Genomic DNA, 24,941 nt, shown 5'->3' with positions numbered 1-24,941 from the left:
GCTCATGCTGGGTTAAAACTGTGGCCCCCTGCCCCTGTCATGCTCCAAATCTGGGCCAGGCAGGCCCAGCCAATGCCCCACTGCTCCCAGAACCACCTGCACACCAGAGAATGCTACTGCCGCTCCGTTGGGTGAGCCCCATCACCACTGCAGGCCCTCGAGCCTTCAGTGCTATGCCCAGGTTCCCCTGGTCTGGAGCGCTCCCAGCACGTCCATTCTTGCTGCCTACCCCATCTCCCACCAACACTGAGCCAGTGATAATACACCCCAGCCTCTTGCTCCTTGCTAAAAGGGGCTGGGGTAAAGAAGCCGTACCACCCATTCAGGCAGCAAGTGGCTGGATTTCCTCTGAAATTTTGTTCCAAGCAAAATTTTGCCCAATTTCTGTAGGCAATTATTGTGATGAAATTTATCTCTGTCTCTGTTCTAGAACCATAACTTTGATATACAGCTCTTCAGAAAGAGAGAACATTCGAAATCAAAATAATCCAAAGTGATGTTAGATTTCTAGTAGGTACTGAACCTGGAACCCAATGAATGAAAAGCATACTGCATGCATTACTGTACTATAGACCTCAATACTATCTAACATTTCTTTTGCTGCCCAAGTGCAATGCTGATCTGAAGTTAATATAGTTTACAAAAAACTGTTGTCTTCTGTATAAAAACAACCAAATGCAAGTAATGTTTTTCAGCTTCAGCTTTTTTCAGGGGGGAAAGTGTTGAGCTTTTTACTTTTAGTTAATATTAAAAGAGAAAAGGGGAAAGCTCGTTGCTAGAGAAATTTAGTTGTATTTTAGTTTTTATTTAGTTTTCATTTGTTTACAGCAATATGAAAGACTGAACTGATATACAGCCTGGGAAAATTAAGCAGCTTTTCATTTTCCCCCCAGTGTGCAGTGACCTGGAGTTCAGAGAGGTTGCAAACAGATTGCGAGATTGGTTCAAGGCACTCCATGAAAGTGGAATTCAGAAGAGGACAAGAACTGTACAAAGGCCTGAAAGAAGCAGTAAGTGATTACAACTTTTGATATCTCTTTAGGAGAATCTCTCTGTGTGAAGTTTTTCCATATGACTTTTATTTCTCCAATGAATCTCTCAAACTGAGCTTCTCAACCACTTGCTATAGAAACGTTTAACATGCCTTTCAGAAGTTAATTTGCTTACTGTGGTATTCCCCAGGAAACAGAACCATGCTTTTGTATCAACATCCAACAACCTTTTCAAGCTTTTTCAAGTGACCATTTAGCACAGTACAAACTAGCGAGAGTTTGCGTGGGTTGTCACTCACAAGGCTTTTGTTCAGCCTAGTGTGCAGTTCTAATATAGTAGAAACAGTTTACTTCAGCCTGATGATTGGTTGCCCTATAAAGGGAGGATGAAAAAGAAAGAGTTCAGTGGAGTTGAGTGGCAAGTATACAGTCACTGCTGCGTCGTGGTACATAAGCATTAGTAAATGCTGAGAATCTACTTGTTAAGAGTTGGGATCATTTGAGAGAAACAGCCCCAAAGAGAAAAATAATCAGATGGAATGACTATATGTAAACTCTAAACAGGGGGAAATGTGCACTGAAACTTTAAAGAGTAGTTTGTTGTAACAAAAAGTAAGCAGCATATCAGGTTATGTAATTACTGGTAAGCTTTGTTTAAAACAGCAATTATTATGTGCAGTGATACATTTGAGAGTGGTTTCCCACTGAGGAGTTGAATCAAATTAGATTTTGTAAGCATTGAACTTGTACCCTTCATTAACACAACAAGCCAACTCTGTGAATTTCTCCTGTGTGTTATTTAATAGAGCTTGCCTACTGCTGACTGCCTACCTTGATACCTTAACCATTAACATTTTTAGATGTTCTGAATAATTTAAAACCTGTGCTTGGTTATTGATCCTACTTTCTGCAAATTTGCATTACTACAAAAATCCTATTGTTTTTACTTAATTGAAAATGATATTCCTTGATTTGATTACTTGTACTGAAGCAATAATAGTAATCCAGTGTGAAAGAACATTAATACATAGGGGTTCAGGATACAAAAACAGTGAAGTTTAAACTGTAGTTTGTACCCTGGTACTTTGGCAATACTGTAGGTAGTACCTCAGTACTTTTTGATCCAGCCAACACACATTTAAACCTGTAGGAGTTTATCAGCTGCAGTCTTGAAATCTATGTAGTCTAGAGCCATGCTCACAACCAGTGTTTTGTAGTATTTAGTGGCATGTCTCATGGAAGCCCTAAACAAACTTTTTCTAACCTCTCTCCCAATCCACCACTCCATACGGAACTGCTTATAGCAAACATTGTAAGGCGAGGTGATCAAATATATTTAAGGGAGCAAGAGAAAGAAATTTCTACATTTCAGAGTATGTTGTGGTTCATGAAATCTTATCTAGTTCATTTCTAGAATTGTAAATGAAGTTCCAAACTTATGTATTTCAAAATTGGATTGTATACCAAAAGGTGAAATATTTGGTTAAATACAGTTAGGAAAATGTAAACCTGTAAAGCAGAGAGATGTACAATTCCTTTCAGTTGTACTAATCTGAAAATTCCCAACTCTTGACAGAGTCAGGAGTATTACTGCAATGTAGCACCACAAAATGTGGAAGCTATTTGTGTGAAGCAGTTTCTCATCTGGCTTGCCCACTTTGACCATATCATCACAGCCTCTCTTGTGATTTGTAGTGAAATGGTTGATTTTTTGTTATTTATTATGTGTATCCTGCTTTTCTACCCCAAAAAAAGTTTTCAAAATGGTTTACATGGAAGATGGTGATTCTCTGTCCCAAGAGGAATCTCAGTCTTAAAATTACCAGAGCTTTATGAGGAGCCACGAAAGGAGTTTGCTGCCTGGAGTAACTTTCATGCACTTGTATTGTCAAACATCTTCCATGCTTGACTTGGATGTCTAAATCAGCCCTGGGTTTTTGTATTTCCATTTTTCTTACCTTTATTAGCTGGGTGTTCTTTCATTAGCAGAGATTACTAGATTCCTGTTATACCTTTACATGGTATAACATTTGTCTAGTAGGGTAGAGGAAAGAGCTTTGTGAGGCTGATGATCCCATCTTTGTTTAGCCACTATTATTGTCTTCCTCCACCTCTGCTCTTTTTGCTATCTGTCCACTGCTGCTTCCAGTGTGTTAATCACGTACAAGGTTAAAATTGATTCCTGTATGTAAGCCACCATGGTTGCAGGGGCATGCGCTTTTACATTGGTAATTTAATAGCAGCTGTCATTAAGAACAATGGCAGTGACAACAAAAGTGAAGGAAGGGTGAAAGCAGCTGCTAGCTGTCCTTAGTTCAGGTTCTGAATCCCTATCGCCAAACCTGTCTTGAAAGCACCTTCAGAGGCTTAAATCTGAGAACAAAAGTATTGCCTGATGGTGCTTCATGGCTTTCATTAATAAGCATGCACATTCCAACTACTTGGCATCTGACCCACTTGACCCTTCCAGTAATGCCCCAACCCCATGCTGCTTAGATTACATGATTTCCTGCAGTGGTTAAGCAGTCAACTGGTGAGCTAAGAACTCATTTAGTTTCCTATCACTTGGAAAGGGCAATTACATGATCTGGAACCCTGTAGAGGCATTGAAAACTGGCTCAGCCTAGTTAAAAGTCAGCACATCTAAATATGATGATATTTGGATACTGGAAGTCTCAAATACGTAGCTTGTAAACTCATCCCTTCTCAGGGGTGTTGATCCCCCTAAGCATTTGAGGAGTTACACACACACACACACACACACACACACACACACACACACACACACACCAAACCTTATAATCCATATCTCCCACCAGAAGTGCCTTCTCCTCCAAAAAAAGAAGATTTTATGAGGAATTGCTCCTCAGGCTTTCCCTCTGTCGGCACCTGTGTTTCTTATGATAAAATTTACTAATAGTCACTTCAGTTACATTCTCAGTCATGCTTATGGTGACCGGTAGGCCAGAATTAATGTTCCTGTATCGCAAATGGGAGCTGAGTGTTAGAAATGTTGCCTTTCCTCAGGCTATTCTTTCTCTTATCCTGTTGAGCTGAGAGTGAACCAGGGACCTGTCAGCTCATAGTCTTTACTACTATACTACATTCTACATCCCCAGCTGTACTATGAATAGGGCTATACACTTCATCTTGCATTTAATTTCTGTGTTCCAGTTCATCACCTATGTGTAGAAATACTTAGTCCTTAAACCTTAAAAAGTCAAGTACATTGAATGTATTAAAGCAAATGCAACAAGTGGCACATATGCATTAACCACAGAAAGGCAATCTAATGAGGTCTTAGATTTAATTCACAGTGATATTTGTGGACCCTTCCTAATAAAAATACCAGGAAAGAATCTTTGTTTTCTGACTTTGATAAATGATTTTTCTTGTTATGTTTACACTTATCTACTCAAAAAGAAAAATGAAAAATTGCTAAAACTTAAAGAATATGATACTAGAATAAGCAACAAATTTGGAAGAAAACCAAAAACAATACTTTCTACTCCAGTGAGAAACGGGGTGGCAGAGAGAAAGAACAGAAACCTGATTGAAATGTTAAGAAGTATGCTCCTTGTTTCAGGTCTGTAAAATAAATACTGAGGGAAAGCATTAATGACTGGAACTTATTTGCAGAATAGACTACCCAATAAAACTAAAGGAGTAACACCCTTTGGTCTGTGGAATGGACAAAACCTAACTTAAAACATATTAGAGTGTTCAAATGTAAGGCATATGCACAGGTTCCTAAAGAAAAAGAGGGAAATTAGATTGCAGAAGTGAAGAAGGCATATTCATAGGTTATGAACTGGGTAGCAAAAGCTAAAGAATACTTAAACTCAGAAACTTTTAAACTGCTTAGTGTTCCATATTTTGATGAGAGACCAAGGCCAAATGCCAATGCAGTATCTAACTGTGGCTCAGTCTTTCCAGTAATGCGGAGACTAACTAGCAATCAAAGCAACAAAAAGATGAAGTAATAATAAGCTCCGATATAGTATAGATAGCTAATCAAGAAGGGGAGACTGAGATGGAACCGGAAGTGAGACGCTCAAGTAGATATAATAATGGGGTCCTACCTAAAAGATTATCTTTGGCAGCCAGAGAAGAAAAAATACCAGAACCTATGAATTGGCATAAAATTGGAATGCTGGATTCAGCAACAGAGAAATTGTTGCAAGCAGCAAAGGAGATTGGACCACTTCATAAGAACAAAATATGGACTCTTGTCGATGAAGGTAGGAAAGCAATAGGACCCAAGTGGGTTTTCACAACCAAACAGAATGCAGAGGGAGATATCCAGTGACATAAAGCAAGATTGGTTGCCAAAGGATATGCACAAAAATATGAGGAAACATTTGCACCTGTGGTCAAATATTTATTTATTTAACATATTTGGATACCAAATATGTATCAGAAAAACTCAAGTCTCTGGATGGTTTACAATAAAAAGTTAAAATTAAAACAAAATTAAAATATTAACAAATTAAAGTAATTGACAATTTAACACAATGTTAAAACCGTTAAAAACTATAAATCTAATTAAAAGCCTGAGTGAACAGGCTGAGTGTCTTAACTGCCTTTTAAAAAATTTTCAGAGATGGGGAGGCTCTTCTTTAAACAGGGAGCTCATTCCAAAGATTCAGGGCAGCAACAGAGAAATCCCATCTCTGAGTTGCTATCAGACACTCCGGTGGCAACTGTAGACAAACCTTTCCAGATTATCTCAAAGGGTGGTGGGGATCATGGTGAAGATGATGTTCTTATAAATACCTAGGACCCAAGCTGTTTCGGGGTTTATATGTTATAATCAGCACCTTGTATTTTGTCCTGGAAACTTATCAGCAGTCAGTGTAGCTCTTTCAACTCAGGAGTAATATGGTGTCTTCGAAATGACCCAGAGACCAACATGGCTGCTGCATTCTGGACCAACTGCAGTTTCTGGACTATGTACAAAGGCAACCCCACATAGAGTACATTGCAGTAGACAAGTCTTGAGGTTACCAGCATGTTTATCACTGGTCATTTATCTCTAAAAATAAATGTGAAGAGGTCATTTATCTCAATGGACACAGTTGGCATATCAGTCAATGCTGATAAAAAGCACCTCTGGCTTGGGACACCAGGGAGAGGCATGGATCCAGAAGCACTGCCAGACTTGCGTAGAAGTGAATGTTTCCTTGTTAGCTAGTGTTAAAAAATAATAAATAAATAAGATGTTTCTGCAACTAAAACAGAAGCCTCTTGTTTAATTCCTTATATATCAAAGAATCACTCCTCAACAGATCTAGCATGCTTTTTTGTCACTAAAAGAATGGCAAAGTCTTCATTTAAAGCTGCTAAAATAGATAACTGTGATTTTTGCTCTGTTTGAAAGTGAGTTAATGCACACATGCGCTCGCACATGAAAAGATTTATTGTAGCCTCTTTTGGGTGCCAAAGTAGGGATGAAGAGGTAGACACAGATTTAGTTACAGTACTTGTTTTTCTTTTTAAACTTCCAGGATTGAAAATGTATCCCCTGAGATAAAACAGAAATATTTGCAGGTATTTGTTTTCTTCTGAGGTTTCACTGGTGAATTTTTTATGGAGGAAAATTCCAAGTCTCAAGAAGAGCAAAGACATTTATGGCAATCTGTGGAATTCAGTACTTCCTTTGGAACTAGTCCCAATGGCAGGTTTCCTGGAAGGGCCAAAAGTTTTTAATGATCCTGTCCATGTGCCAAATTGGTAAAAGGCCAATTGCTTCAACCTGAGCCAAATGAAAGAATAATCTTCTGTGCAGGAGACAGTGAGAGATGGTAACCAAAATTAGCAGCTGACATTAACATTTGTGGTTTAAAGCTGGTTAGTCTAGATTTTTTCCAGAGAGTAAGTTAAACCTCCAGTCACATTCACAACTTCGTTGTGTTCTTGAATCTGCTGTTTGTCAGTTTCTCTATATGAAGAAATGCTAACTTTCAGATGATCCATTATGTAGGATCATAATGGATTTCCCTTTTAAGAATGAAGGAAACCTCATGTATAAGCCAATCTAATCACTATGTGAGGGGTGGGTGCGGGGGGTGAGGGGAGCTGTGGCCAAAATATTCTAGTATAAAAATCAGCAGAGTTCCATTAAGATGTAATTGTGAGTTTGATGCATTTTGTTCTGTTTGAAAACAGTTGCATCAGAGAGCTGAGCTATACGTTTGCTTAGAAGCATGAAGCAGTTTTATTTTGAATGGGAAGCATTTTGGATAGGAGCACAATAAAATAATATTTAGTGGATCTGAATATTTCTAAGTACCATGTTAGCGATTATCAGGCCATTTTGGACTTAAAATGTAGACCTATGGAAAACTCATGTCAGAAATGTAATAGCCAGAAACACCAGAATGCAGCATCAGCAGATTTACCATGACAGATCTAAGAGACTACTTCGTTAAAGAAGAGCTTTGCCATGCTTCCTCCCTCAGTGTTTTTTAAAACATCTTAAAATGCACCTTTTTAGGAGGCTTTTTAATGCTCCATTGTTATCTTTTGTTATATCTAGTAGGCTCTTTAGCTTTTTATAATTTTCAGTTTTAATTTGAACCTAATAATGATTATGGTTTTTAATCTGACAACTTTTTTCTGTTTCTTTTTCTCTTTTCTTGTTTAACTTAGTTAATTTTATTACTTTTATTGTATCTTGTATCTTATTGTTGTGAACCACCCCAAGCAGTAGTGCACTGGAGGGGCAAGGTATAAATATTTTAAACAATAATAATAATTAAATGTTCATATATAGATGTTCTTGACAGCGTGCAAGAGTACGCAGAAAGCATTACAAGATAATTCAGACACTGGCTCATTTGGTGGTTCAAATGAGAGTAGTCAGGTTAAAAAAAAAACATGTCATTGTGCTTAGGTACCCTAATAACCTTATATATGCTGGGTACTAACACAAAAGTAATAAATACATTTAGTTTGTTATAAGGTTAATATTTATGTTTCTGACATGAATGTAAAGAATGTTCTGAATCCAAAATCAGTCTAGGAACATGTTGTGCTGTGTGTCTTTATTAAAATCCTCAAACAGAAGAAGGAATTAACATTTCCTGTGCTGTTGTAATTAGTATTGGACAATAAAATTTAGATTACAGGATAGACTAAAGTAAAAAAAAATCTGTTAGATGTAAGAGTACTGGCCTGCATCTAGACTAGTGTTGTACTAACTAGCATAATATTGTTGCGCTTGTGAAACAACACTGCACAAAGAGAGGAATTTCTGTTCCAGACTAGTGAAAGATGTTGACAGTTTACACAGTAAATTGTTCAACCTCGTAGCCTAACCGTGTATATGTTCTGGAGAAGGTTTACCACTAAAAATTGTGCACCATTGTGGAGCACCACCAGGGGCGTATCTAGGGTGGGGCAGGCAGGGCACGTGCCCCGGGCGCCACTTGAAGGGGGCGCCATTTTGTAAAAAAAATTTAAAAAATTAAAAATGGCTGCCAAAAACAAAATGGCCACCATGCATGCTCAAATGGCCTCTGTGAGGCCCTAGGTCATGCCAGGCCTTGCAGAGGCCATTTGAGCATGCGCAGTGGCCATTTTGTATTCAGTGGCCTTTTTTTTAAAAAAAAAAGATTATTTTTGAAATTGGCCACCGCACATGCTCAAATGGTACCTGTGAGGTCCTAGAGGCCAGTGGGGTGAGGGGGAACCTTTGCAAAAAAAAAACCCCAGACTTTAGGAAGCCCCCCAAAGGGGCTACAAGTTAAAAAAAATAAAATTAATATAATACAAGACACTGTACACATATACAGATTGGCACTATGTACAGAGAATCAGGGCTTGTGAATACTGAGCTGACGCTTATGAGCTAGGATTGTATTCATTTGCTCTTACTTTGCTTCTTGTGATAAGTGAGTTAAATGTGATGTCTTGCTAATATGGCTATTAATGGTGAGTTTGTCTTTGAATCAGTGTGAAATCCTTAATATTAAGGCCCACTGGGAGTTTCTTGCTCTCTTTCTCTCATTTTAACTGTCTTTCTGAAGACTAGAATATATTCCAAGCAGTGACACAGTTTACTCTGCATATCCTTTAATTATTTTCAGAGTATCTGGGAAAAGTCATATTCTCCATTGATTTTTAAAACTTATGTAATAGTGTTGCTACAATGCATAGTAGAGAATTAGACAGGCCCTTAGTTTTCCAAGTACACCTCCACATAGTATTTGGGTATTTCATGAGCCCCAGCATACTGAAATTTGTAGTTTTCCAGCATTTTTTGATCTGGCTAAGTCCACTGCTAAATAGTTTTTGAAATATTGAAAGATTAACGAGCCTGACTTGTATTTTTCAGCTGATATTATGGTAAAGTAATCTGAAAGATGGGTGTCAGATGTTTGGACAGGGGGCACAATTTCAGTGCTTGCCCTAGGCGCTATTTTCCCTAGATATGCCTCTGAGCACCACAACTTCATGCAGCTCCACAAATCTCATGCATGCACAGCTTTTTGTTGCATTGGCTCAACACTAGTCTAGATGCCAGCTGCTGCTGTTTGTTTTTTAAGATTCTACACAATCAAATGTTATTTAATGGCTCTGAATTAGGGAATCAGAATTAAACTGTATTTACCTCTACTAACTGGACAGAGAGACACTTTTTAGAATGGTGGCTCTCTTATATTAGGTAGCAGGAGTCACCAGTATGGGTGAAATAAGCAGGGTCAATGAGCCACAGATGTGGTTCATTCCCACTTTCCTGACCACTTCAATGTGTCTTCTTTTGCCCACTGCTGCGTTAACCTCAGGCATGTGAGGTGGTTATTTGCTCGCTTGGGGAGCCAGGCAAATAACCAGCCCGTGCACCTGCAGCTCATTTACTGCCCCTGCTTTATCTATACCAGTTGCTCCTGGCAGGTGAAGGACAACTAATCTGATCCAGCTGTACTGGAGTGTCCTTCCAGTGGCTGTTGCTTATGTCAACCACATGTTCCCTTTTGGATTATGTGTGCTTTTGGAACAGGGAACCATCCTAATGTTTTTTCCTGTGTGAACTGCTTTGAGAACCTTTTGCTGAAAAGTGGCATATAAATATTCTTAATTAATGCTGAGCAGTTCTGAAAAATATGCATTACAAACGTCTGCAGAACTGGGAAACAATTTAAATAAACTTTTCTTTCTTACTTATGAGATGTGCTAAGTGTTTTCCCAGAGAGACATAGACAAACACTTGAAGTATCCATAAGGTTAGATTAGTCTACATTACTCTCAACAATGCACACATACACAACTGAAAATATAATATTGAGCAATTACTTAGCCAGAATGATGGTGATATCCATTCTGTATTTTCTCCATAGCTCGTACTAATAATAAAGTTAAAGAGACATTTTTGTACAACATAAAACACACCAGAATACTGAAGTGTTTTCAGTATGAAAAGGTACCCATTGCATCACCCTAACATGAACCAAAGCACTATATGCTGCAGTGTTTCCTACATCGAAATACACTTTTGAAAAAGCTATCACTTGTGTACAATTCCTTTCAGCTCCCTGATATGCAATTTGTCTGTGCAACATAACCTTCCCCTTAGAAGAAACTGTCTTCCATTCAAAAACATGTTTCCTTGTCTTACCAGACATAATGAACATGAATTATACAGCACTTGGGTGGGTGTACATTTATGGGTAATTTCCTTATATTGCTTTTATTTGTCAGAATAAGAGTCTTTGCTGAAAATATTAAAACCTGCATTATTTATGCCAAATCTTACATGCTTCTATCATGGTTGGGTTCTAGTGGGTTGAATCAGATCTTGCATGAATGAAAGGAAGCTCAAGTAAGGGAATTCTCTTCCCCGCAGCACTAAACATGACTAGGACTGGGCTGCAAGTACAGTAATAGGAGTCACCAAATTCAGTAAGGATATTTACTCTTGTGTAAAAGGTATTTGTATGATGGGGTTTAGCCTCTTCCATAACACACTCAGCAACCATCTCTTGCTGTCTTCGCTTCTTGTTCTCATCCCCATTTCATAAGAACAGCCCTGCTGGATCAGGCCCAAGGCCTGTCTAGTCCAGCATCCTGCTTCACACAGTGTCCCATCAGATGCATTTCAAATGTACCTTGTAAGTTCCTGGAAACAGGGACCTGTTCTTCTTTTCCTGTCGCTTCATAAAGCACTATGGATATTGCTGTAATAATTCAATAATAAATATTCAGATATGTCTATCCTATGAGACAACTACCCCTCAACCCACAAGCCCATTGAATCCACTCTCGTTTCCTACCAGAGAATCTACTCTCAGAACACCTCAGAAACAACAAAACCCAGTGCCCCATGGGCTTGTGGGCGGTTGGCACCCTATGTGCACTACACCACCACTCACTCTGGGCCACTCTGGTGCCCCCCAAGTGGAGTTATGGGGCTGCTGAAATCCTCATTATTTCCTATGGGGGGAAAGCTTAAAGACGTGCAAACTTCAGAAATTCTTTAAAAACCACCCCTTTCACCAATTTCTTTGAGATCTGGGAAGTAGCAGGCACCCCTTGGGGCTCTGCCCCCGAAACCCATTTTCTGCCCCAAATCTGCCCCAAAGACATGCCAACTTCAAAAATTCTTTAAAAATTATCCCTTTGCCCAATTTCTTTGAAATCTGGGTGGTAGCTTCCTTGCACCCATTGGCCACTACTACCCACCACAACCCGCTCTGGGCCACCCTGGTGCCCCCCACATGGAGCTGTAAGGCTGCTGAAATTCCCATTATTCCCTATGGGGAAAAGTTTAAAGATGCACCAACTTCAGAAATTCTTTTAAAATCACCCCTTTGCCCAATTTCTTTGAAATTTGGGCTGTAGCTTCCACCCATTGGGCACTAACACCCACCCACTCTTTTGCCCCCGGGATCACTTTTTTTGCCCTGAATCAATTCTGATTTAGAAAATTCTGGTACAAATCAAATCTGGGGTGATTCGGGGGGGGCAGATTTGGACCCAAAACAAATTGGGGTGATTCGATTTGGGTAAAAATCAAAATGAAAACATTGATTCATGCACATCCATATTTTAGTTCTGGCAAAGATGGAACTTTGTTTCACCATGCCGCCACCCAATTATTCTTGCCCTGGACCCCATGAAAACTAGAGATAGCACTATCAGGAACAAGATGGGATAAGGCGCGGGACTGGAGGGAAATTGCTAGAAATTGGACAGGGTACCTTCAGCAACTCTGCAGTGGATGTTTTCAGTAATATCCGAAGTATGAATAAAGACATTTTACAGAGCTTATCTATGTATTATATCGCTTTTGAAGTCTATTGTTCAGTCATCATTCATTCCCTCACCACCCTGCCCCATTGTTCCAACTCCTACAGGGCTTTCAATTTCTATATAAGGTGACCACAAATGCTGTGAGTTGTAATATATTTATTAGCAGTAGATCTTCTGACCTTTTTGTTTTGATTAGTTTCAAAGTGGCCCTACCTTCTTAGAATCTTTTTTGGCAGGCAAATTCTTAAGAACCCGTGAGGTCATTTTTGTGAGGTAGAATATCTAACAACTAGCTGACCCCGCACAGAGCATCTGTGCAGCTGTGCACTGATCCTGTGGCATCCCCCCGCAGCTCTCTCTCTCTCGCTCTCCCGCCCACAGCTTGCTCGTTTGCTCTCCCCTGCCGTAGCTCGCTCACTCACTCTTCCCCCCCCCCCGCAGCTCACTCGCTCGCTCTCCCCCCCGCATCTCTCTCCCCCCGCATCTCTCTCCCCCCGCAGCTCTCCCCATTGGGCGGGCCAGGGCTAGGCCATCCCGCTGCCGCCTCCCATCTCCTTCTCCCGGCTGGTAGGGCTTTGCTCCCCCATCTGCCCACCTCCTCACCGCTGCCATTATTTCTCCCCACAACCACCTCCTCTTCCTGGCCGGCGGGGCTTCGCCCGCCGTCCACCCACCTCTTCTGGCTGGAGGGGCTTCGCCCGCCAGCCGTCCACCTCTGCATCCTGACCGCCACCATTATTTCTCTCCACTTCAATGCTGCAATTCTTGCACGCTCCAGAGCATCTGCGCATTAGTACTTGATTGCTCCTGTCACCTCAGAGATCTCCCCACCCTCACCTGAGCTGCACTCCTGCTCCTCATCCATCCCGTTGCTTCCTTTCCCCTCACCCTTCTTGGCCGTGGCTGCAGCATTGCTGGTTCCTATTGGCCAAGCTGCAGCCCCCTATCCCCAGATACCTCCCCACCCTCACCTGAACCCCGCTCGTGCTCCTTCCTCCAGGAGCAGCAGCAGTGGCTGACCGGGCCATTCCTCGCTGCTGCCACCACCATGGCCACTCGTTCCCCTCAGGCCACTGACAGGCCCGGGCCCGTCCTTTGCCTGCCTGCCTCTGACAATGACCTCGGTAGCCCCAATCAGCAGCAGTGGTTGACTGGGCCCTTGCTTGCTGCTAGTGCTGCCATGGCCGCTCATTCTCCTCAGGCTGCTGACAGGCTCAGGCCCGATCCTTGCCCCTCCTTCTGTCTCTCTTCCTCCTCCCTTATTTTTCTCTTTCTCTCTCCTCCACTCGCTCTTCCCCACTCTTTCTTCCCCCTCCCTTCATGTTTTTTCTCTCTCTCCCTCCCTCCCTGAGTTAACAGACTTTGTTCATCTTGTTTCCTCATTTAATTCACACAACAGTATCCTCCGTCTCCTGAAGGGGCTCTTTCCTCTCTCATGACCCATCTTTTTGCAGACCCCTGCCTGCTATCCTTTTATATATATCAATTCCTCTCCTCTACAATCAAGAGCATCTTCCAACCAGTAACAGTTGCATTCCAACTGACCTTAACCATCACAGGCTCCTCCTCCTTATCTACATAGGGAATCCCCACTGCCCAATCACCACAGTGCCATAGGCTCCTCCTCCCTATCTGCATATGGAATCCCCACTGCCCAGTCACCATGGTGCTTCTGCTTTCACAGGCTCCTTCTCCCTATCTGCATATGGAATCCCCACTGCCCAATTGGGTACAAACTGTGTCAGCCAATCGCCTCCTTTCTACCATGTCCCCACGCATGGCTCGTCTTGGAGAATTAATAATATAGATAAAACTAAGTTAAGGTTGTTTTACTTTTACTGATCATTAGTCTTCCTGTGTTTGGTAGGACATTGTGGCCCTATTCTGGCATGCAGGAATGAAGGCATGGACTTGTACCACTATAAGGGTGAGGTTGAGGGGAGACTTCTCAGTAGGTACTTTTGTGTGGGGGCAGGTTCAGGGTGATGTGTGATCTTGGAGACACTGTGCTGGGTCTATTGCGATTACTGGATTCTGTGAAAAATATATAAATTAAAGAAACATAAGTGTTCTTACACAATAGTTTTACATTAAATGCCTTAAAACATTAAATAATAATGTATTGCTACTGTAAAATTCAGTTGCACCAAACCTTCTTCCTTTATTTGATTCTCATCAAAAAGGTATGATTTTAAAAAATTAAGAAACTGCCCTCTCACCACAAATAAAGCATTTGGTGTGGTGTTGTAATTGGAATAGGTTCCTTGGAAAATCACAAATCAACTTCTCAACATCCAAGCCAAATAATAATTATACTTCCTTGGTAAAGATCTTTCACTAAAGATTTGAAACCACAGTGAAACTCCTCTTGTAGCAGGCAATCCTTCTGGCCATTCTTTTGTTCTGAAAACAGGAAACAATTTGACAACATAGGTCAAAATAACTATTCCCTCAGAGATCCCTACAGCAGATAATGTACATTTTGTTGTGTTAGATATCTTCAGGCATAGACAGGAAAAACAGACATTCTCGTTTTCCCTGGGCTATCTCCAATCAAGACAATTTCCGTATAACCCTCAGCACTTCATCTAGGCCTTCTTTTTATAGATCGCCCCCCGCCCCCATAGTCTTCAGCATTGTCCAGATGGCAAAACTTATTACTTACATTATAGTTCGAGCTGATTGAGAATCTATAGACAAAGACACTACAATTCCCTCTATAAACTTTAATTCAAAATGTAGATTGCAATCTGGACCCCATTTTCAGGTGCTGCATTCTGTTGATGTCAGTGATCTTTATGTGCAATTGGTTGTGGATTCTTAGTCAAAATAGTGACATTAATAATCCACTGCAACACAATTATCCTGTATTTCAGACACATAAAAAGAAATTTTTACTCAGCTCCTTGCTTTTCCCCCTAACTCCTTGCTTTAGTAATTTTTCTTACACAGGAAAAGTGCTTTGTAAGAGTGCTGACCTACAGATACCAAATCTTGCTTGAATTATCTTGCACTGAAATTAGCTGAATGCACTATTTTTTACACCGGAATATGCTTCAGGAAGGATTTTTAAAATTATTTTTTTAGAAGAAATACTGAATATAATCATCATACTTTAACTGTAAACAGAAGATCTTTTTTCAGATTCAAATTTACTATGGTTTAAATTTACCATATATGGTCATTATTCAATAAAATTAATAATGTTTGAAGGTGAAATTCTACCAATTTCAAACTTATTTAACTTCCCTTTTGCAAGGACACTAATAAAAAATTTATGGCAGAGAGCAAAGGAACATTGGAAAGTCTGTGCAGCTGTGGCAGCTTGCTGAGAGTATGCTGGCTTGCCAAGGGCACAAGCCAAAGGGGTCTCGGGCTTTGGTTCTTAGTCTGTTGTGCGCAAACCTGTAGACAATAGCAACACCTATATTAGTTCTATGTGACTGCTCTATCTGATATTACATATATTTAATTTCTTGAACATTCCTATAAGTGCAATCCATGCAAAATGACTTTACCTAGTCAATGACAGGCCTCACTTACTAATATTTTATAAAGTTTGGTGCTGCTATATATAATTAAAAGCAACGTGGCATATTAATAAGGTCAAAGATGGAGCTCATGTAGCATTAAAATAGCGCATGTAGCATTAAAATAAAGAAAAAGGTAGTTTTTGTTAAAGATGAAGTGATGATTGGGTTAATGCTCACAAATAACTTGACATGTGGTGTTCATTATTAGTTTAACACCACCTGGTTTAAAATTAAAATTCTTCTAGATTTTAGCATTGGAACAAGGGGAGGATGGCTAGATACACTTTGTTCTGTCCTGTACATGAGTACCCTACTTCTGTGTATTAAGGTCTTGTTCATTTTACTGCAACTTTTGTCTTCATCTGGATGACACTTGTGGCCTTTTACATGGGCGGGGGGGAAGGTAGGGTTAAGCAGATGATCTGGACTGGCCCTCGCCACTACGCACACGATCGCCACAGCAATGGCCAGCATGGCATTCTGGAGGCCGGGGGAATCCCACAATGCACCTCGTGTTGAGTGTGGAGCATTAGGGGATTTCCTCAGGAGACCGGAGCTCTAGGTGCTCACACTTGCAAGCAGTTTGCAAGCCAAGCTTGCTGCTCACAAGAACAGCTTCAATTTGGGCAAGGAAGTGAACCCCTGCTAACTTGGCAATGGGGCACCTTTTAACATGGTGATTCTCTTTATTTAGCAGGGGGAGGGTTATTGGCCCTATTCACCCCCAGCACAGTACCTCCAGTGACTGTTGCTGGTGTCTATCATGTTTCTTTTAGACTGTGAGACCTTTGGGGACAGGGATCCATCTTATTTATTTACTATTTCTCTGTGTAAACTGCCCTGAGCCATTTTTGGAAGGATGGTATAGAAATCGAATAAATAATAAATAATAAAAAGAAACTGAAGGTAACAGACTCAGTTGTCTCATGAAGATCCTTTTCCTACATTTTCTCCAGGGCATGTCTCTTCCAGGTTCCCAACAAATGCAGGATTTTTGATCTCCATATCCTAGTGCTTTCAGCAGTAGGTATAGTGGAATTTCTTTGGGAAATAACTCTGCTGCACCATTACAGTGTGTGTGTGTGTGTGTGTGTGTGTGTGTGTGTGTGTGTGCGCACGCGCGCACTTGTGAGACATGCCTGTACACACACACATAAACTGTGCATAGATTTGACATGGTAGAGTGTCGGCATGCTATGTGATGTTGCAACTTGAGCCAGCGTGGTGTAGTGGTTAGAGTGCTGGACTAGGACCGGGGAGACCCGAGTTCAAATCCCCATTCAACCATGAAACTAGCTGGGTGACTCTGGGCCAGTCACTTCTCTCTCAGCCTAACCTACTTCACAGGGTTGTTATGAAAGAGAAACTCAAGTATGTAGTACACTGCTCTGGGCTCCTTGGAGGAAGAGCGGGATATAAATGTTATTATTATTATTATTATTATTATTATTATTATTATTATTATTATTATTATTAATAACTTCAAGTTGGCATGAGCTGAAACAGATCTGAGAAACTATCCTCAGTATATCAGTAGATCTGGACTTTAAATAGGTATGTATTCTGTTTATCTGATCATGGACAAGTCCTTTTTCTTTTCTTTTTTAAAGTTTTACTTCTATTAAATTGAAATATTAAAATACGTGCTTGGAATACTTGCCTGCTAGCATTGCTAAATGAGGACTCTCTCTCTCAAAAAATGCAAATTGTGGGGCCAAATTACACATCACTTTAAACATGTCCATTAGAATTCATTTTTATTTTTAAAACACAAGGCATAAGAGAGGGGGCAATCAGGACTACAGTGTCGGGGAAAGGTTTTTCTTTTAACCCATGGTTCCAACTAAAATTCTCCCAAGCTGATTTTTTTATCCTGGCAGAGAAACTCCATGTGGTTTCATTGGTGCTTGCCAAATAACAGCTTTCTTCCCAGGACTAATAGCTGCAGGGTGTGTGTGTTAAGCTGGGACCATGGCATGACGGGGAGGAGCTTAAAAAAGAAAAGAAAGCCTCCTCTCAGTCTGCAGTTCAGTCCTGATGTATTATTTTCCCCTGCAGGAGAAAAGGAGCTAGGGGTGGTGGTGGTGGTGGTATGATATTTAACAGTAAAATGGCTTAAAGCATTCCCCCAACAGCCACAACTCCAATAAAGTTTACAGAACCTTGGGACAGCATTTGTTTTTTCTTGTGGGTTTTTTTTTAAATTCAGGAGACAGTTCCTGCATCTCATCAAACAGATCTCTTACAGCACACACTAGCAAAGTCAGGGCTGCCACATAATTCGCCATATAAAAACCAGAATCCGAAGGGTTTTTTCTTAAAGAGAAGCAAAGTGTTTGCTCACAATATTTGTATACTGCTCAACTTACTAGTACTCAAAGTGGCTTACAAGTTTCCCTTCACTTCTGAGCTAACACTGCAGAATGATTGTCTTATCATCACCCTGGCTTACCTTCCCTGTTGGGAGAGCATTCTATTTTCTCGGGGTGATATGAAACAGCCATTTCCTGGACACCTCCCTTCTCTTGCCTACTCCATCCCTGTCACAGCCAGCTTAGCATAGTCCAGTCCTTTCCAACTTGACTTGCCTGAGAAGGCAGAAGCAGAAGTGTTCTCTCTCCCCGCACCGTGTGTGTGTGTGTCTGTATTACCCTCTGTGTGTGTGTGTGTGTGTACACACACAAACACACACATATACACACATTAGCGTAGATGACGTAGAGCATCTGCACCTTTAGTTATCCCTTTTTTCTCCTCCCCCTCTCTTTCTCGTCCTTCCCCCCCTCTCTCAGCTCCCCCCCCCACTCATTCTTGGTCCTTCCCTCCTTCTCCCCCCCCCCATTCTCTGTCCCTTGTTCTCGGCCTTTCTATTATCTCTTCTCTCTCCCACCTCTGTCTTGGCTCTCCTCAACCCTCCCTTCCCCCTTGGCTCTCTCTCCCCCCATTTTCTTCCCATTTGGGGGCTCTCTGCACAGACGTAGAGAGGCCCAAAATGGGTTGAGTATGGCCCGACCAGTCATTTGGGCTACAGGCAGACCCAAAGAAGGAGGTTCAGCAACCCTCTTCCACGCCTGCTTGGCCGCTGTCCTTGTGAGTAGGCTGGTTGGAGGCAATGTGCACTCTCCCACCAGCTTGCAGTGGAGGCCGCAGGTTGAAGGTGGCATGCACTTCCACTGGACCTCCCTCCCTCCCGGCTGCCACTTGCTCTTCCCCCTGCCTGCCACCTATTCACGTCTTCACTATTCCACCTACCCACCACTTTCTCTTCCTCCCGGCTGCTGCATTTTCCCACCCAGGCCATTGCTTTCTCTCCCGCTCCGCCTGCCCATCCATTCACCTTTTCTTCCCTGCCATGACTGTCACTTTCCTCTCCCACTCCCGTCAGCTCGCACGCAAACTCTCGTGAGAGCTGCCATGCATGGGATTAGCCATGGATATGCCTTATATAGAAGATAGAATACACACACACACACACGGCTGAAATTAAGTGTCTGTAGTAATTTATGTATATAAATTGTATGTATGTATACACACACAAGTTGGGAATGGAGGTTATAACCATATCAAGTACTTGTTTACAATACATAGATAGATATAAATATAGATATTCTCTGGGGTGTACCCATGGCTAAGAGCCTGTGTGTGGCAGCTCTCGCAAGAGTTCGCAAGCAGAAGAGGTCCACTGGACCAATTTTTGTGCCATTCAGAAGGGCCTTACATGACAAGTGAGAAGAAACAGGGCGCTAACATCTGCATGCTCTGCTGTGGAAGAGGACTTTAACTACTACTGCAGCCCTGCAAACTCCTCCCACTTCTCAGTCATCCCAGCAGCACTGTACAAGCTGCAGGATGCTGTGCTCTGTTCTGAGGAGCTGGATTCAGTGCTAGAAGAGGCTCCCAAGCCTACGTCAGAAACCAAGAAGGGCCCAGGGCACCTATGGCTTATCAAAGGCATCTTTACTGGAATTCAGGGGGGAGAGAGAGTGGGGTCACAGATATGGGCACAGTTCTAGGAGGCAATGGTCTCATTCCAGGTCATGATCTGCTTTGCACAGCAGGGGCACTAAAGGGCCCAATCTTGGGAGGGGGCAGACCAAACCCACGGTTACTAGCTAGAGCCAACATACAGCAGCACTTCAACAGCCAGTTAAAACTGCCCAGACTACTGAACCTGAAGCCTCTGTGGGCCTAACAACACCTGGCTCTGATTCAGATCTGGACATTGTTTCATCTGTAAATAAAGAACCTTATGTGCCACCAGATTCTACTGGATCAGAGGATCCTCTAGATGGGGAAAAAGGGCAATCCACGTCAGATGACTATAGGCCTTACTCTGAGCAAGTCCAGGGTATGGTGTCAGTCCTTGGACTAGAGACTCAGCAATTAAAATATAAGACAGTTGACTCCGTATTTGCTCTAATCGTTCGCCTCTGCTGCTCCCATTTCTCTTCCACTTCTTCCTACTGTCACGGAAGTGGTCAAAGCAGCCTAGAACAAACCAGCCTCTATTCAACCAATATCTAAGAAACTGGAAAATCTTTACAGGACTCACCAGAGTGGCGTGCCTTACCTGTTTCTACACCCAAAGCCTAACTTGATTGTAGTAGAGTCTTCCCAGCATGGCTTAAAGCAAAAACTGTTCTCTGCTCAATTTGACCCAGATGGGAAGAAGCTAGATTCCTTTGGGAAGTGTATTTATGCTACTGCAAGCCTTCAGGTCTGCATATCAAACTATCAAGGGTGTATGGCCTGTTACACCCATTTTCTTCTTGAAAAGCTAGAAGTAGCAGCAGCTTCAACTGGATCAAAAAGAAGTAGCCATGACCTTCCTTTCTGAGGGGCCTGCAAACTACAAAACAGCAACTATGCTCCGCTCATCACAAAGCATATTGCAGTTCTCGGACCATGGCAGCAGCTGTGGCATTGTGCAGGCATGTCTGGCTAAAGTCTGCTTCTCTGGCACCTGAGACTAAGTTATGTATTGAGGACCTCCCTTTTGATAGGGACAACCTTTTTGGCAAAGAAACTGATGACACAGAAAGAATTTGCAAACTTAAGACCACTGCATAGTCTATGGGGATCCAGTCTTTCCAGCAAAGGTCCAATAAGCAGTGTCAGTGGACTGAACAGTCAATGCAAAGACATTCTGGAGAAACAGAGGAATGGATACCAACCCTAGAGTTCCTTTTGCAATTCATCCACTCCATCTCAAAAGACCACCCCTAAGTCCAAGCCAGCGTACAATAAAAGGGCCTGACATACTGTCTAGCTACAGCCTCCTTTATGCAGATGCATGGCAAGATATCACTATGGACCAGTGGGTGTTGACCATCATGTGCATGGGGTACACAATAGAGTTCCACACGCTACCACCTTTTTCAGGAACCCAGTTTACACAATCCAACCCAACCCTTCAACAGGAAGTAAGATCACTGTTCAAAAAGGGTGCCATCCAAGCAGTGCACACCAATATAGCAACGGGATTTTATTCACGCTGCTTTGTGATTCCATAGAGGTGGAGGCTTGAGGCCTGTCATGGATCTTCGCACCTTCAACCAATTCATTCACTTGAGGCTTCATTCATAGGAACATAGGAACATAGGAAACTGCCATATACTGAGTCAGACCATTGGTCTATCTAGCTCAATATTGTCTTCACAGACTGGCAGCGGCTTCTCCAAGGTTGCAGGCCGGAATCTCTCTCAGCCCTATCTTGGAGAAGCCAGGGAGGGAGCTTGAAACCTTCTGCTCTTCCCAGAGTGGCTTCATCCCCTGAGGGGAATATCTTGCAGTGCTCACACATCAAGTCTCCCATTCATATGCAACCAGGGCAGACCCTGCTTAGCTATGGGGACAAGTCATGCTTGCTACCACAAGACAGCTCTCCTCTCCATTCACCAGATGACCCCTCTCAACCAGATCTTACAACATGTTATACAATGACTGGTTTGCAGCGATAGACTTGAGAGATGCTTATTTTTATATTTCAATCCAGATACCCCACAGAAATTATCTTTGTTTTTGCATTTGGGGGAGAGTTTACCAATACAAGGTGTTGCCCTTTGGTCTGTCCACAGCACTAAGGGTCTTCACCAAGTGTATGGTTGTAGTCATGGCACATCTCCATCAGCAAGCTATTTTGTCTGTTTCCAAATTTAAACAACTGGCTCTTGGTGTCACGGACCATAGAGAATTTACACCAGCATATCCAAACTACGCTAAGCCTCCAAGACTGTCTAGGTCTATGTGTGAACTGGGGAAAAGTCCAAATTGACACCCACAAGGTCAATAAAATTCTTAGGTATGATCCTCAACGCTCAAAATATGCTGGCTTCCCTGCCTCCATGGAGAGTTGCAGACATCAGAGCCATGGCCCACAGAATCTTGGTCTCGAAGGGACACCCAGCACAGACAGTACAAAACATATTGGGGTTTGTGGGATCGACCAGCATTCTGTCTCTTGCACACCTCTGAATGTTTCCCTTAAAGCAGTGGATCCTGCCATTTTTTATCCACTGAAAGACTGTCCACGCACCAGGCTTGTACTGCCAGGAATTGCTTGTTAGTCTGTACGTTGGTGTTCCGTACTCCCCAATCTGATGGAAGGCTGACCATTTGTGCAGCCACCAGCAACAGTGTTCCACATCAACTGCCTGGAACTTTTAGCCTTCTGGAAGCCATGAACGCTCCTTTCACTATTGAGGTACCTCTGTGTTGGTCATGACAAACAATGAAACAGCAATGTCCTACTTGCATCATCAAGGTGGGACATGTTCGCCTGGATTGTGCTGCCTGGCCATGACCATTTGGACTGGGTTCCTCAGACGTCACATATGGCCATCTGCCATGCACATTGCCGGGAAAGAAAATGTGTGGGCAGACTCCCTAAGCCACACACGGCATGCACAAACCCATGAGTGGACTTTGGACTGGGAGATAATCCAACCCCTGTTCAAAAAGTGGAGTCCCCCAGCATAGACCTGTTTGCCACAGAAGAGAAGAAACAGTGTGAACAGTTCTGCAGCAGTGCATACCTCAGATCCCTAGGAGATGTGTTCCTGCTCCCATGGGACAGGGGCCTGCTTTACCTATTTCCCCCACTGCCACTTATAGCAGCAGTACTGAGGAAGATCAAGGAGGAGTGCACCGACTGTATTCTCATTGCCCCCTGCTGGCCTTGACAAGCCTGGTTCCCAACAATGCTGGCTCTTTCCAGTGGCCAGCACATGCCTCTACCAGATTTGCCATGGAACAGGGGCCAGTCCTACATCCGGATGTCTGGAGACTTCACCTCACAGCATGGAGGATTACCAGCCGGTGATCTGCGACCAGGCAGTTCTGGATGTCATCTTGGCCACCATAAAACCTTCAATGCAACGTTCCTATAAAGCAAAATGGACACACTTTACTTGCACCTTCCAAGGGGATCAACCCCAAAGAGGCTTCCTTGGGCTTTATCCTTTTCTTGCCTGTTACATTTGAAGAATTTGAATCTCTGTTCCTTCTTTAAAAGTTCATCTTGCTGCTGTTGCAGCCTACACTTCGCATGACCTTGCTTTTTTTCTTTGGATCCTGTTAAAAAGTCATTTTAAAAGGACTACTTTGTTTATAGCCCCCAGCTCCGAGCTTAGCACTTCCTTGGAACCTGAAACTAGTCTTCTCTTCCCTCATGCATAAGCCATTTGAACCTCTGGGTAGCTGCTCATTTAAATACCTGACCATTAAGACAGCATTTCTGTTGGCAATTTCTTCAGTCCGGCGTGTGTCTGAGCTCAAGTCGCTATGGGCAAACCCTCCGTATTTTTCCTTCCAGCAGGACAAGGTCCTTCTGAGGCTGGACATTCACTACTTGTCCAGAATTGTGTCCCGGTGCCATGTCTCTCAGGATATCTGCCTTCCAGTGTTCTTTCCTTCATCAACCTCAAACAAAGAACAATCTTGTCATACATTGGATGTGAAATGTGTGCTGTCCTTCTGCCTTCACCGCACACAGCCAATCCGTCAGTCAAATGCCTTATTAACAAAGGGGAGCAGGTTTCTTCAAAGAGGGTCCACAAACAATAACAAAAAAACCCTGTGTCAGACTTTTTTGTAGCTCATGAATAAATTAATGAATAAATTAATAAAGGCAGGAAGGAAGGAGACAACAGCCACCCCCCAAAAAAGTATTTATTCTGTGAAAATTTACTCGTGCTACTAAGAGATATAGCAGTGATGAACGATTTCTTCTGTGGAAAATTATCTACATTAAAGAGACACATGAATGATTGCCCATGAGGGTGACCTCGAAATGGGCATAAAACCCGGGTGCCTGTTGGGCACTAATTTTGGCACTTTCATCAACTGCCATCTGCCAGCATTTGAGGCGTTGGTTGGCGTTTCCACATCTGATATCTTATTACACCCACATTGGTGGAGCAGATATCTGGACACAGTACAGAGTGATTTGTTTGAAAATGCCATTCATTCAGCATGCGTTCATCTTCCCAGCACTTCTTTTATGATTTATATTAGTTACTATGGACATTCATGGACATTAGCCTTGGGTATCATTTCGTCAGAATTCAAAAACATATGTAATCTGATATATGTGTATATATGGGTTTTGTTCATTCATTTATTCATTCATTGTTTCATTTTTTCTTATTGGTTATTATTAGGATTTTCATTTAGAATCTATACACAATTTTCTATTATCCTTTACAGTGTTGTAACCACTTTCTATTTTGGTTTTGGTTTATGTAGTCAATGTCCTTGTTCATACTATATGGTGTATGGTATTTTCAGGGGCAACCAATTTCCCACATTGAGCTATATGTGTACAATTTTGTACCCTATAGATGCACAGATTTAGTCAGTATTCTTCAGAAACATACTTTTTTGTCTGACACAGGGGATTTTTGTTATTGTTTGCAGCTTCTTGCCCTGTATGGTCCCTTTTCTTGATAGTGTTCTTCTCAGAGGATGTCTGCTTGGATCATGTCAGCCATCAAGCACGGATACACCTTGGCTAAGAAGCCACCACTGCCCTCTATCTGTGCACACTTGACAAGGGCTGTGGCCACTTCTATAGCTTACCTCCATGGGATTCCTCTAGATGCCACCCATAGAGCAGCTACCTGGAAAGGACTGTTGTCCTTTATCCGACACTATGCCCTGGACG

The 24,941-nt window shown here is 42.2% G+C and overlaps 1 protein-coding gene and 1 long non-coding RNA gene across 8 annotated transcripts in view; one reads left to right on the top strand and one right to left on the bottom strand.

Annotated features, from left to right (window-relative positions):
• The window catches only part of SPOCK3 (SPARC (osteonectin), cwcv and kazal like domains proteoglycan 3), a 284,446-nt gene that overhangs the window by 246,375 nt on the left and 13,130 nt on the right, over window positions 1-24,941 (top strand). For all 7 annotated transcript variants that reach the window (XM_053254078.1, XM_053254076.1, XM_053254080.1 and 4 more), the window contains one exon: window positions 894-1,010. In XM_053254078.1, coding sequence (XP_053110053.1) covers window positions 894-1,010 — 117 coding nt within the window. The remainder of the gene's footprint in view (window positions 1-893; window positions 1,011-24,941) is intronic.
• On the bottom strand, window positions 1,005-12,655 carry LOC128326712 (uncharacterized). The gene is made up of 3 exons (XR_008308215.1): window positions 12,194-12,655; window positions 11,102-11,170; window positions 1,005-1,365 (listed from the first exon to the last, which is right to left on the bottom strand). It is a non-coding gene; the product is annotated as an uncharacterized LOC128326712 (long non-coding RNA).

Source organism: Hemicordylus capensis, chromosome 5 (assembly GCF_027244095.1).
Source record: "Hemicordylus capensis ecotype Gifberg chromosome 5, rHemCap1.1.pri, whole genome shotgun sequence".
In the NCBI taxonomy this organism is placed as follows: Eukaryota; Metazoa; Chordata; class Lepidosauria; order Squamata; family Cordylidae; genus Hemicordylus; species Hemicordylus capensis.
Note: the sequence above shows the minus strand (reverse complement) of the source record. Positions and strands in the feature narration are given on the sequence as shown.